Below are 14,652 nucleotides of genomic sequence, written 5' to 3'. Positions count from 1 at the left end.
TATGTATTTTCAGGTAAGTAGATGGGATTAGAGATTACTGTGTAAAGTGAAGCAGGCCAGGTTGAAGGCTTGTGTGTTTCTCTCTTTTGTGAATGCTAGAATTAAAGATAAAAACTTGCATAATCTGCAGACAATGCATATGAGTATATAAACATATGTGCATATAAATACATATACACAAGTGTATACATAGTTGTTGTACAACAGAGTTGCCATTCAACCAAGTAGCACATGAATACAACAAATCTTGATCAATGTCACCCTTTCATCCTCTGCTCAGAGAAGTGCTCCTAGTTCTAAAAACTAGAATGAAACCAGAGCACAAACACAAATGATAGGTGCTTCTATGCTATTATTACAAAAACAGTGATGATGTGCAAGTTAAATCTGCCCATGAGTATCTGGAAAAACCACATTGTACTAAACTTAAGTTTAATTCACTCTACTGGGTAAGTTTATCTATGAAGATAAAAATAAGAGCCAAGCTAGCAGCTAAGCTCATCCTGACCCCTGGCTGTGCCGGTGTCGCCAAGATGTGGGAGCCAAACTTGCTGCTAGATTCATGCTCACCTCTGGGTGTGTTGCTATTGTCAGGATATGCTAAACGCAAGGATCTTTGTTCGCAGCCACTATCCGGAATTACTTTGCTATGTCCACACCTTGCTATGTCCACTGGAATCGATTCCTAAGTTAATTAACCTTATCCTGTGTTTACTGTAACCAAATGTTTGCAAACTTCAAAGCCTCTTTGTGTTCTTAAACTTTAGTAACCCTATGCCATTCCCTGGTTCCCAAACTGCATAAAAGCTGGATGCTAAGAATAAACAGGGCTGCACTCTTGAGTTACAATCTCGAGGTGCAGACCTCCGGAACCCCATCTTTTGTCTCTTGTCTTCTTTTTGTTTTATCAGCAAGTCAATTTATTAAAAAACATTTGACTTAGGCATCTGTAATGGTGACCTCAACCTCCACTCCTGGCTCAATACTGATGGAAGTGATCTGCTTGACAATCTCAGAAGGGCTGTGTAAGTCGATAAGTCGCTTGTGGATCCTCATCTGGAAACGATCCCTCGTCTTAGAACCTTCACCACAAGGGGTTTTTCTTGTAGTGATTCTCAAAGTCTTAGTAGGCGTGGGCACTGGTCCTTTCACTTTGAGATTCTTTTCCTTGGCACCTCGGATCAGGTCAGCGCAGACCTTCTCCAGAGACTTCACGTTGCGGCTGGTGAGGGTGATCCGAATCCGGTGAATCGCCACCTCCGGCTCCATGGGCGTTTTTCCGGTGTCTTTAAAGGCCATGGCTGAGGCGTGGCTTCCTGACCGACTCGTTCCTCGGCGAGAGCGAACAGCGGTGAGGTGAGTCAGGAACAGGAGCGGCCATGACGGACCCCACAGTCGTGCCTCCCACAGAAAGCTCTTGTCTTCTTTTTTCTCTCATCTTTCTTTTTTTTAGTCCTCGCCCCCTCAGTCAGGACTCCCTCTTCGTTGCCGGCAGGCTCCAGCAGTAAGCGAACACGATCCTTTGTAGACTTTGTGAAAGGGTCGAGATGCGCATCCACGGAATGGAGGACACCAAGAGACGTTCTCATGCAAAAGCAAAGGGTTTATTGCGGGACCAGCATGCTGGGGCTCACAGAAGTCGCAGGAACTGAGAGCCCCGAGTGCCGAAAGCCTAGGGTTTTTATACAGTAACTCGATGAGGGGGTCTAACTTTAGATCATAATGGTTACGTAGGTGGAGAGCAGATGTCTGGTTCGATTACATTGAGCGATTTTACCGGGAATTGTGGAGTAAATATGCTTCCTTGAAATCTGGCGGGTCAGTGTAAAGTCTCATCCTGTTTATCACATTCTATTGTTAGTCTATTATTGGTGTCTAATGGTTTTATCCTGTTTATTACATTCTATTATTAGTCTATTATTAATATCTAATGGTCCATCCTGTTTATTACATTCTATTATTAATCTAATGGCTACTGATTGCAGATGTTTCCTTTACCTTTCTTGCAGACGTTTCCTTTCTTTTATCAATGTCTAGCGGTTACCAATTGCAGATGTTTCCTTTACAGTTGATTTTTAATACCTCTGGTTTGTTCTCACGGGAAAGAAAAATCTGTCTTTCCACCAGAATATCAAGTATAATTAAAGTTACTTGTAGGCAGTTGTGTATCTTTCTCATTAATTACTAAATGATTATTTTTTAAAAGCAATAGTTGATAGAGTTATAAATGAACATCGTAAGACTATAATTTTTAAAAATCCTATGTAAATAGAGATGGCTTTAACTTTCAAGTGTTCATATCTCAGTACCTTCCCATCTTGACTTTAATTCTCTTTAACCATATCCTTGTTGTAAGGTTGTTGTTGTTTTTCTTTTTTTTAAAGTAGGTAGCTGGTAAAAGAGAACGCCACGCGGTCTTCAGGCAGGAGAGAAAAGTTTATTCTACTGACCTGCTCCCAAGTTCAAGGTGCACGAGGTAGGCAAGAGAGCCAGACACCCCAGGGGAATGCCTTATGTAGGACAGGGATGGGGAGGTGTGGCCAGGATGTGACTTCAGAGAAGGGGGAGGTAACTGCCTCCAGGTCTGCTGGATACCCAGGTAACTGGGTGGAGACTTAATAGGTGGGGACATCTGCATGTACCCCTCAGGGAGAGGACCTTACACTTGTGTTTCTGTGTGGTCTCATCTTTTTTATTTTAGTTCTACCTCCAGATGATTTTACTATGAGAAAAAATTTAAATTTTATACAGGACTTAAAACACATTTTCAATTATAATATCTCAAATTTTCTACTTGAACATTTGCTTCATTTTCGACCAATGATATTGACTTCATTTATCTTAAATATGCCTTTCCCATTATGTATATATTTTGCTCTTATGCACAGCATTCCAGCAATATCTTCGGCATAATTTTTTTTTGTTTCATGTAATTACTTTTTTTTCAAATTTTTATTATCAAACTGATGTACAGAGAGGTCACAGTTTGATACGTTAGGCATTGGATACATTTCTTGTACTGTTTGTTACCTTGTCCCTCATATCCCCCTCCCCCTTCCCCCTTACCCTTTTCCCCCCTGAGGTGTTCAGTTCACTTACACCAGTTTTGCAAGTATTGCTTTTGTAGTTGTTTGTCTTTTTTTTAACCTGTGTCTGTCAAATTTGGTATTCCCTTTCAATTTCCTAGTTCCAATACGAGTATACACGGTTTCCAATATACTCAGATAAGATTACAGAGATAGTGTAGGTACAACCACAGGAAGGTGATACAAGAACATCATCAATAACAGAAGCTACAGATACACATGGGACATTGAAAGTAGTTACAACTATGAGATAACAATCGTTTCCATAACATGGAGTTCATTTCACTTAGCATCATCTTATGTGTTCATAAGGGTATAGCTATTGGGCTCTTGTGATGCTCTGCTATGACTTGCCTAAACCTGTACTAATTATTCACTATCAGGGAGACCATAGAGTCCATGTTACTTTGGGTCTGGTTCACTTCACTTAGTATAATTTTTTCCAAGTCCTTCCATTTCCTTACAAATAGGGCAATGACATTCTTTCTGATAGAGGCATAAAGTTCCATTGTGTATATGTACCACATTTTCTTGATCCATTCATCTACTGAGGGGCATCTGGGTTGGTTCCAGATTCTAGCTATGACAAATTGTGCTGCGATGAACATTGTTGTGCTGGTGGCATTACTGTGATTTTGTTTGTGGTCTTTTGGATAGATACCCAAAAGTGGGGCTGCTGGGCCATAGGGGAGTTCTATATTTAGCCTTCTGAGGAATCTCCATACTGCTTGCCAGAGTGGCTGAAACAGATTATATGCCCACCAACAGTGAAGTAGGGTTCCCTTTTGGCCACATCCCCTCCAACAATTGTTATTGTTCGTTTTCTTGATATATGACATTCTTACTGGGGTGAGATGGAATCTCAATGTTATTTTGATTTGCATTTATTTTATGGCCAGTGATGTAGAGCATTTTTTCATATGTCTCCTGGCCATTCTCATTTCCTCATCAGAGAAGTCTCTTTGTAAGTCTTTAGCCCACTTGATGAGGGAGCTATTGGTTCTTTGCGGTTTTGTTTTGGAAGAGGGTAATTTTTTTAGTTCTGCATATATTTTAGATATGAGGCCTTTGTCCGTTAAATGGACGGTAAAGATCTTCTCCCAGTCTGTGGGCTTTCTGTTTATCTTGCGAGCTATGTCCTTTGCCATGCAGAAGCTCAGCAGTTTGATGCAGTCCCATTTGTCCAACCTTTCTTTGATTTGTAGCCTTTCTGAGTCTTTGTTAAGGAAGTTCCGTCCTGTGCCAAGGAGCCCAAGTGTTTCTCCTACTCCTTCCTTTAGTGTTTTCAGGGTGTCTGTTTTGATTTCGAGGTCTTTAATCCATTTGGAATTGACTTTGGTGCAGGGTGATATATAAGGATCTAGTTTTAGTTTGTTGCATGTGTTGAGCCAGTTTTGCCAGCACCATTTATTAAAGAGGCTATCTTTCTTCCATACTATTGTTTTAGCTCCTTTATCAAAGATTAAGTAGGCATAGTTCTGTGGGTTCATTTCTGGGTCTTCAATTATGTTCCATTGGTCTTCAGGCCTGTTCCAGTGCCAATACCAAGCTGTTTTTATTACTATAGCTTTATAATACCGCTTGAAGTTGGGTATTGTAATTCCTCCAGCACTGTTCTTTCTGCTTAGGATTGTTTTTGCTATTCTAGGTCTTTTATTGTTCCATGGGAATATCTGGATTGCTTCCTCTATTTCATTAAAAAATGGTGTTGGGTTAATAATGGGTATTGCATTGAATTTGTAGATAGCCTGAGGCAATATTGCCATTTTGATTATATTAATCCTCCCAATCCAGGAGCATGGGAGGTTTTTCCATTTCCTTAGTTCTGACTTAATTTCGTTTTTCAAGCTATTAAAGTTGTCATCAAAGAGGGCTTTCACTTCTTTGGTTAAGGTTTTTCCTAGGTATTTTATGTTTTGGGGGGCTATTGCAAAAGGAGTTGCTTTCCTGATTTCAGCCTCCATCTTCGGGTCGTTAGTGTAGAAAAAGGCCATTGATTTTTGAAGTTTTATTTTATATCCTGCAACTTTGCCAAAGTTTTGGATCAGCTCTAGTAGCTTGGGGGTAGAGTCTATGGGATTCTTTAGGTATAGGATCATGTCATCTGGCAAGATAGAAAGGTTAACTTCATCTTTTCCTCTTTGGATCCACTTTATATTTCTTCTAGCCTAATTGCTCCGGCTAGGAATTCTAGTAATATGTTGAAGAGCAGGGGCATGAGTGCGCATACCTGCCTTGTTCCTGATTTTAAAGGGAATAGCTTTCGTTTTTCCCCGTTTAGAGTTATATTTGCTGTTGGTTTGTCATAAACTGCCTTGATTATATTCAGGAATGTTCCCTGGAATCCCAATTTTCCAGGGTTTTAAGAATAAATGGGTGCGGGATTTTATCGAAAGCTTTTTCCACATCCAGAGATAAAACCACGTGGTTCTTTACCTTGCTCCGGTTGATGTGGTGGATTACATTAATTGACTTGCGTATATTAAACCAACTTTGCATCCCTGAATGAATCCAGTTTGATCGTGGTGTATGATTTTTTTGATAACCTGTTGAAGTTGATTGGCCAGAATTTTGTTGAGAATTTTTTCGTCTATATTCATCAGGGAAATCGGTCTGTAGTCCTCTTTCCGTGATGAGTCCCTGCCTGGTTTTGGGATGAGGGTTATACTGGCTTCATAGAATAGGTCTGGTAGTGAATGTTCTCTTTCAATTTCATTGAAGATTTTGAGAAATATTGGTGTGAGTTCTGTCTTGAAGGCCTTGTAGAATTCTGCAGTGAATCAGTCTGGATCTGGGCTTTTCTTGGATGGGAGATCATTTATTGCTGTTTCTATTTCAGTACTGGATATGGGTCTGTTTAGATGGTTTAAATCTTCATGGTTGAGTTTGGGGATATGAATTTTTTCTAGGAAATCATCCATTTCTTCCAAGTTCTCGAATTTGTTGGCATAAAGGTTTGCAAAATAGTCCCTTATTATTTTCTGAATTTCGGTTATTTCTGTGGTGATGTTACCTGTTTCATCTCTTATCTTGTTTATTTGCATCTGCTGCCTTCGTTTCTTGGTCAGGTTTGCCAGGGTTCGGTCTATCTTGTTGATCTTTTCAAAGAACCAACTGTTTGTTTTCTTGATTCTTTCGATTTTTTTTCGTCTCTAATTGATTTAATTCTGATTTGATTTTAATTATTTGCTTCTGTCTATTGACGTGGGGTTTGGCTTGTTGTTCTCTCTCAAAGAAATTAAGGTGCTTCTTTAAATTATTGAGTTGCTGTTTCTCCAGTTTGTTGATGTATGCACTCAGAGATATAAATTTTCCTCTGAGTACTGCCTTTGCTGTGTCCCAAAGGAGCTGGTACTTTGTGTCCTCAATGTGGTTGAATTCCATAAACATTTGAATTTCTGTTTTAATTTCTTCAATGACCCTCTGATGGTTCGCAGTGTGTTGTTTAGTCTCCATGAATTGTAGTATTTTCGGCGGTGGATGATTGAGTTGAGCTCTAATTTTATTCCATTGTGGTCTGAGAGAATGCAGGGAATGGTTTTGATACTTCTGAATTTGTACAGATTTTCTTTGTGAGCTAGATGTGATCTATTTTGGAAAATGTTCCATGTGCTGCTGAAAAGTATGTGTATTCTGTTGTTGCTGGGTGGAATATTCTGTAGATATTGGTTAAGACTAGTTGGTCTATGCAATTATTTAGTTCTGTGGTTTCTTTGTTCAGTTTTGGCATGTTGATCTGTCCAGAGGTGATAGTGGAGTGTTAAAGTCCCCAACTATCAATGTGTTTGGGTCTATGAGTGTTTTTAGAATCTGTAGTGTTTGTTTGATGAAGTTGGGTTCTCCTGCATTTGGTGTGTAGATATTTAGAATGGCTATATCTTCCTGTAGAGAGATCCTTTTACTAGTATGTAGTAATCTTCTTTGTCTCTTCTAACTTTTTTTAATTTGAAGTCAATTTTGTCTGATACTGGGATTGCAACTCCAGCCTGTTTATGGGGGCCATTTGCTTGATAGATTTAATTCCAGCCTTTCACTTTTAGAAGATGTTTACTTTTGCTGAATAGATGTGTCTCTTGGAGGCAACAGAAAGATGGATCTTGATTTTTGATCCAACTTATGAGCCTATGTCATTTGATTGGAGAATTAAGTCCATTAATGTTGAGAGTTAGGATTGAGACATGATCATTTGTTCCTTTCATTATCACTATCTTGGTTAAAGCTGTGTCTTCCCATTTCTTGATCTGATATTAGGGTTCATTTCTCTGTCTGTATTGGGATCTTGATTATTTTCCCTGTACAGTACATCTTTTAAGATTTTCTGTAAAGCTGGTTTTGTGGAGATATATTGTTTCAGTTTTCCCTTACTGTGGAAGACTTTTATTTGACCTTCGGCTATGAATGAGAGTTTGGCTGGGTACAGAATTCTTGGTTGGTAGTTATTTTTATTTAGTGTTTGGTATACCTCATTCCAGGCTCTCCTTGCTTTCATGGTCTCTGCTGAGAAGTCTGGGGTAATTCTGATTGCTTTTCCTTTATATGTGATTGTTTTCTTCTCCCTAACAGCTTTGAGTATTTTTTCCTTGCACCCTACTGAACCTGTTTTGATCACTATATGTTGGTGGGATGTCCTATTCTGGTCTGGTCGGTTTGGGGTTCTAAATGCTTCTTGTATCTGTATTGGCCTTTCCTTCTGGATATTTGGGAAGTTCTCAGCTAATATTTTGTTAAATAGGTTGCCTAGCCCATTAACTTCTTTCTCCAAGTTTTCCTCAATACCTATTATCCTTAAATTGGGCTTCCTGATCGTGTCTTGAATTTCCTGTAATGATCTGTTTTGTTGATTGGACTGGATTTGTATTGATTTTTTATCTTTCTCCATAGAATCTAAGGAATCTTCAGCTCCTGAAATTCACTCCTCTGTTTCAGTTAGTCGGGACTGTAAGCTAGCTACTTGATTTCGAATCTCTTTTCCTTCTGACTGGTCTTTCCTGATGATTTCCATCACATTTCGTAGGTCTTGTATGGACTTCTTTACTTCATTAACTTCATTACTTGGTTTTGAGTCTTGTCTCTTAAATCTTTAAGCTGGTTAGATATCCTTTCATTTGACTCTTGAAGTTCATTTATCTTTCTATTTGTGGATGCCATGAAATTCTCCATTAATTTTTGCTTGGCCTCCTCACGCTCTAGAATAATTGACTGAAGAGATTCAAACTTTTCATTTATCATGTTTATCAGTAGACTTTGTAGAGCATTTTGGGGGTTCTATTCTATGTCTTTGATTGACTGCTCTGCTTCCTGCTTGTTCTGAGTGGGGGATAAGACTTCATTGTTTGCCATCTTTCTTGTGTTCCTTCTGCCCATTTGAATTGGGAATGCCAGTATACCAGCACCTGTGAGCACCGTTTAAGACCCAAAGCAGCCCTTTATAAGCCCTGGTGTGTAAATCTTACAAGTTCACAAATATATACAGATACCCTGTATACCTGTCTATAAAATTATATTTGGTGTTCCTAAAGAATAAAATTTCAATATAGCAACCAATCCTGGGCCCTGTAATCAGTAGTTACTCATTTACTGTTACAACCCTATAATCAATTCTTGTTTTTTTATTAAGTGTTTTTAGGACTGGCTCTCTCTATGAACCCCTTTAATTCACTCAGATTAAGCTGGGATACCCTCTATCCAATAACCAGGATTCAATGGAAACTGGAGATCTAAGCAGTAAGTTAGGAGGGTAAGTTGGAGGTAGTAAAGAGAATAGAGTAACATGTATTGGGGAGGGGGGGTGGTTTTGGTTTAATTTCAGTGACGTGGAAATGTGAAGAAGAGTAGAATCAGTAGGAAGAACAAGGTTAAAATGATTGACAATGGAGAGTTAGCAGAAAAGAATGGAGGTGTTATTCATAGGAAAGTAATTTTTAGAGAAAGAGAACACTAAGAAAGAAATAAAGTAAAGATAGTGGAAGACAGATACACAAAACAGAGAAAAATTATTTTTAAAAGAAAAAAAATAAAAAGACAAAAAAAAAAAAAAAACAGAAAAGGTACAACCCAAACAAACAGCAAAGAAAAAAACTTGAGAAAACAAACAGGTAAAAATGGAAAACAAATCAAACAAGCAAACATAAAAAAACCGACAACGTTTCAGAAGTGAAAAAAAAAAATGGAGTCCTTGTTTGGGTGGTCTTTCCCCAGTCTCTGGTTTTCTCACGGTGGTCTGCAGTCTGTTTTGCTGCTTGGCTGTGTTTGACTTGATTTCAGTTGGCAGGGGGTGGATCTGTTCTGATACTTCATCTCTGTTGGTGCAATCCTGGGTCTTTGTGGTTTGCACAGCTTGCTGGCAGTCCTTGGCGTCCTCTGTAGATGGGGACTTGAGGAGTCTCAGGAACCATAGCTCCTCTGTCTGCTGTGGGGCCGCTGCCTTTAACACCTGGCTTTGAATAGGGTGTGGACTCAGCAGGGCAGGGCGCCTCTGGCCTGTTTTATCCCACTGAGAGTTGCTTGCCTGGGGGAGGCTACTCGCTCCTGGGCGGGGTGGCCTCCTTGGTGGAGGTGGCTATGGAGTGCAGCTTCGGTTCAGGCTGGGAATTGGGCTTCCTCTGTGACGGGACTGTTTAACTTTCTCAGGAACTGTTTGTTCCCCTGTCTGGTGTTTCCATGCCATCGGGAGCTGCTCGCTGCATTCGCTTTAAATTTAGAAATTCCGGCGGGCAGGACGGGGCACCTCTGGCTGAGCTGTGGCCCAGGACACGCCTCCCGCCTGGGCAGGGGGCGTTCTCCTGGGCGAAGCTGGCTCTCACTGGTCGGTCCCTCTTGCCCTTTTCAAAGATGGGTACTTTGACCTCATTTTCCCAGGCCCGCTTTAGTTCCAATCTGGTCTGACCCAATGCCAGTGGCAAAGATGGAGCTTTGCTTTGGCGGTGGGGGAAAGGCTGCCTTCCAGAAGCTGCTCTGTGGGTGCGAGTGGGAATATCCTTCATGGGGTACTCACGCTTTCTCTGCGTATTCAGGTCGTCCATGCTCGGCCGCCGTCTGGAGTATTTCTCCCTGGTCTACGCTGTGTGCTTTAGCTGCGCGGCTTGCGGGTTCCTGTGCCGGGCGCTGTGCCTGCGCCGGCCCAGCACAGCGGTGGGACGCAACCCTGAGCTCAAATCTGTGTTTTCAGACGAGCAAAGTCGATTTTTCCTTCCTGGCCAGAATCCCTGTACTGTTAGAACTTACTCTGGCTGTCTTTCTAGGCATAAAAGTTTCTATGGGGTGATAAAACTATGGTGTCGGAGGGAGCACAGCTAGTGCTCTGCAGCTCCTCCGCTGTCTCCTAAACTACACGCTTTCATGTAATTATATTACTGTAATTTCAAACAATTTCTGCTCTTAATGTTGAAGCTAGAAATATGTGCAACCTCGGTGTACATTCAGTTCAATATTTAGGAAAGAAAATTGACTCAAAGTACCTTCCCAGAGTTTACAAAATTACTCCTCCACCTCCCCACCAAGGTCTGATAAAAGGAGAGAAATACTTAAGTTGCATAAAAATTATGAAATTCTCTGCACAAGCACAAAATTACAAATAGGTAGAAACCAAAGACTAGAAATGATCATTTGGCCATTTGTCAAGCTGAACTGCTTGTCATCATGATCAATTTGTCCAATCAACCAATTCCTTTCAAACAAATTCACATGTAGTTTGGTTATTTTTTAAATCACTCTATATTCTCCAGAGTTACTACTGAAATACAAAGGATCATAGTTGAGAAAATACATTTCAAAGTGAATTTTTATAATGTTTTCCAAAAGAACTGGATGTTGTTTACTCTACTATATTCTTTTGCTTTTGGTCTTTTTCTTTAATTTTCTAATTTGATAAGTGATTGGATCTGACAGAGATTAACTTGATATGTGACAGGCAAGAACCTCAAAGCTATCGATTTTACAAGACTTCAGATATGCTGAAGATAAATCAGTCAGCAAAATAACCAAACAAGAAATATTATAATTAGCATAATTCTGTATATACACAAAATACACTGATACAAACCTCTTGCTAGAAAGAAGACATGAAGAGAGAACTCAATTTGGCAATTTCTCCAGTTTTTAGTAGTTTGGAAAACTACTAAAACTTCTGGAAAAGGTTGCAATCAATCAATCACTCAATCCTGTGATTGGCAGCAGTGTGGCCAGTTGTACAGATAGGTCAGAAAGATGTCTAGAGAAAAGTATCTGCATCTTGACTAAGAATTACAATATATATGTGTATATGCCTGTAGACATAACCTTGGCACTCAGAGAATGGAATATGACAAAGGAGATACTAAGTTTTTGTTTGGGGGGATTTTGTTGTTTTTTGTTGTTCTTGCATTTGATTTTGCCAATCATAAGTCTGGAACTCTAGGCCTGGGTGCCATCCCTAAGCTGTTTTTGCTTAGCACTAGTGCTCTGCCACTTGAGCCACACAGCTCCATTTCCAACTATTTGTGGTTAATGAGAAAAGAATCTCAAGGACTTTCTTACCCGGGCTGACTTTGAACCTCAATCTTCATATATCAGCATCCCAAGTAGCTAGGATTAGAGGACTGAGTCTATTGCACTTGGCAGAGATATAAACTCTAAGAGTAGTGAAAATTCTTGATTCCCAAGAACCCCATGGGAGATTGACTGTTGGGCAGGTCTCATGTGTCCATGGCACAAAAAAATAGAGAGCAGAAGTCATACTGGAAATTATCAGTATCAGTACAAAGGCCAAAAACACACAAAGGGAAGCCAGGAAGGCTCCTCAATATTGCAACAGGGCAAAAGACTGAACTCACATGAGTAAAGAAAGGCCCAGTGGGTTCTAAGATGTGGGATGAACTGGTCGATAAGAGAATATGAGTGAGTTGTCTTATTAATAGGATATGTGAGACACTCAAAGTTATTCCTAGGCTTGCACATTTGTTTCCCTTTGATGAAGCCATCTGGATTAATCTCTTTGATTAATGCCCATTCGAGTTCAGTTGTTGTCTTCCCACAGAAAGAGATAATGGCCTGTCTTCCTTGATGATTTCATCTCAAAGGGATCAAACCTCTCTGAAAAAAGACATTCCTGATGGTAAAAGTGGAGAGAATACTAAAAAAAAAAAAAAAAAAAAAAAAGTAGAGACAATTGCAGATACTTCTTTGAAAGTAAATACTCTGTAATAGGGAGAGAAAAGTCTATAGTAGTCAAGAATTCAGTTTGAACTTTAGTCGTGCCAAGGGCCATGTTTAAGACACCTTGGTCATTTATATAATTATACTATAATGCAAAGTTTCCTTTTCTTTTTTTTTAACATAAATGTTCCTCATAAATTAATGATGATGATGGTGGTGGTGATGGTGATGATGATGAAGATGATGGTGATGATGTTATGTGTCTGTAGGTATCTATTCTAAAGTAGTCTACTAGTCAAAGAAACCAGGTAAGGTCAGAATTTCACAAAACAAATATTACTGTTACATAATTGCTTTAAGAGTACTAATGTGAATATCAGTGAAGGAATTTTGTAAGAAGTTTCAAACTCACCACAGTATCACATCATCAGTACTGACACCCTGAGGACAGAGGATATGAGCAGGAGATATGAGATCCATCTTCACCTTGCCTACCAGGACCCCTAAGGTGACAAGCTTGCATTCACACACACACTCAATAGAGAGTTAAAACCCTTTCCCCTGGGCATAGAAGCAAACAAAGAGGCTCAGCTTCACTAAGTAAAATGTGAAGGCACCCTCAGATGGCTCATCTGTTTTTTCAGGTGAGTTGTAGAAACATCATTCATGCTTAACCAATACCATAAGGAAATACTGAGGTTGAAGTATAAAGAGAAAGGTCTTGCGACTTCCGGGAAGACGGCGGAGGAGCAGCAGAGCCCTAATTGAGCTCCCTCTGACATCGCAGTTTACTCACCCCAAAGAAACTTTTACTCCTAGAAAGACAGCCAGAGTAAGTTCTAACAGTACAGGGATTCTGGCCAGAAAGGAAAACTCAACTTGACTCATCTGAAAACACAGATTTGAGATCCAGGCGGCATCCCACTGCCGCGCCATTGCCGGCACCAGTACAGAGCCCAGCACAGCGACCTGCACTCCACACAGCTAAAGAACAGAGCGTAGACCAGGGAGAAATCCTCCAGAGGGCGGCTGAGCAAGGATGGGCTGAAATCGCAGAGAAAGCATGAGTACCCCAAAAAAGATATACTCACTCGCACCTACAGAGCAGCTTCTGGAAGGTAGCCCTTCCCCCACTGCGAGAGCAAAGCGCCATCTTTGCCACTGGCATAGGGTCAGACCAGATTGGAACTAAAGTGGGCATGGGGAAAGCAAGGACAAAGGAGCCATCTTTGAAAAGGGCAAGAGAGCCCAAACAGAGAGAGCCAGCTCCGCCCAGGAGAACGCCCCCTGCCTAGGCGGGAGGAAGTCCTGGGATGCAGCTTAGCCAGACGTGCCCCACCCTGCCCGCCGGAATTTCTAAATTTACAACGAAAGTGGAGAGCAGCTACCGGCGGCATGGAAACACCAGACAGGGGAACAAACAGTTCCTGAGACAGATAAATGGTCCCGTCACAGAGGAAGCCCAATTCCCAGCTCAAAACAGAGCTGCATTCCATAGCCACCTCTGCCAAGGAGGCCGCCCCGCCCAGGAGGGAGGAGCCTCCCCAAGGCAAGCAACTCTCAGCCGGGTAAACCAAGCCAGAGGCGCCCTGCCCTGCTGAGTCCACAGCCTATTCAAAGCCAGACGTTAAAGGCAGCGGTCCCACAGCAGACAGAGGAGCCAGTTCCCACGACTGCTCACATCCCCATCTACAGAGGACGCCTAAGGCATACCTGCAAGGTGTGCAAACCACAGAGACCCAGGATTGCACCAACAGGGGAGAAGGGTCAGAACAGATCCACCCCCTGCAAACTGAAAGCAAGTCAAACCAGCCAATCAGGAAAATAGCCTACAGACCATCGCAAGGAAACCAGAAACTGTGGAAAGACCACCCAAAAAAGGAGGACTCTATTTTTTTTCAAACATTTTTTAAACTTTTCTTAAAATTTATTTTAAATTTTTTTCACTTCTGAAACGTCATTGGTTATTTTCTTTTCCATTTTTACCTGTTTGTTTCAGCACGTCTTTTATTTGTTTGTTTGTTTGTTTTGGTTGTTTGTTTTTCTGGTTTTTTCCTTTTTAGTTTTTACTTTTTTAAATAATTTTTCTCTGTTTTGTGCATCTGTCTTCCAGTATTTTTACTTTATTTCTCTCTTTGAATTCTCTTTCTTTAAAAATTACTTTCCTATGAATAACACCTCCACACTTTTATGCTACCTCTCCATTGTCTATCATTTTAACCTTGTTCTCTCTACTGATTCTACTCCTCTTCACATTTCCACATCACTGAAACTAAACCAAAATCACCCTCCCCCAATACATTTTACTCTATTCTCTTTACTACCTCTAACTTAACCTCCTGACTTACTTCCTGCACCTCCAGGTTCCATTGACTCCTGGTTATTGGACAGAGAGTATTCATGTTTAATCTGAGTGAATCAAAGGGGTTCATAG

The 14,652-nt window shown here is 40.6% G+C and overlaps 1 protein-coding gene and 1 long non-coding RNA gene across 2 annotated transcripts; one reads left to right on the top strand and one right to left on the bottom strand.

Moving 5' to 3' along the window:
• Positions 1-908: 908 nt before the first annotated feature.
• On the bottom strand, positions 909-1,377 carry LOC125341434 (40S ribosomal protein S20-like). The gene has a single exon (XM_048333482.1). It carries the CDS (start codon positions 1,297-1,299, stop codon positions 940-942), a length of 360 nt encoding a protein of 119 aa, XP_048189439.1. The 5' UTR covers positions 1,300-1,377; the 3' UTR covers positions 909-939.
• Positions 1,378-1,533: 156 nt separating this feature from the next.
• LOC125341520 lies at positions 1,534-14,645 on the top strand. The gene is made up of 3 exons (XR_007208998.1): positions 1,534-1,661; positions 4,041-4,042; positions 14,633-14,645. It is a non-coding gene; the product is annotated as an uncharacterized LOC125341520 (long non-coding RNA).
• The last annotated feature ends 7 nt before the right edge of the window (positions 14,646-14,652 follow it).

Source organism: Perognathus longimembris, chromosome 24 (assembly GCF_023159225.1).
Source record: "Perognathus longimembris pacificus isolate PPM17 chromosome 24, ASM2315922v1, whole genome shotgun sequence".
NCBI classification, from domain to species: Eukaryota; Metazoa; Chordata; class Mammalia; order Rodentia; family Heteromyidae; genus Perognathus; species Perognathus longimembris.
Note: the sequence above shows the minus strand (reverse complement) of the source record. Positions and strands in the feature narration are given on the sequence as shown.

Bases quoted from the DNA above. Each gene is read 5' to 3' on its own strand.
- LOC125341434 (XM_048333482.1), bottom strand. From the start codon at position 1,299: ATGGCCTTTAAAGACACCGGAAAAACGCCCATGGAGCCGGAGGTGGCG.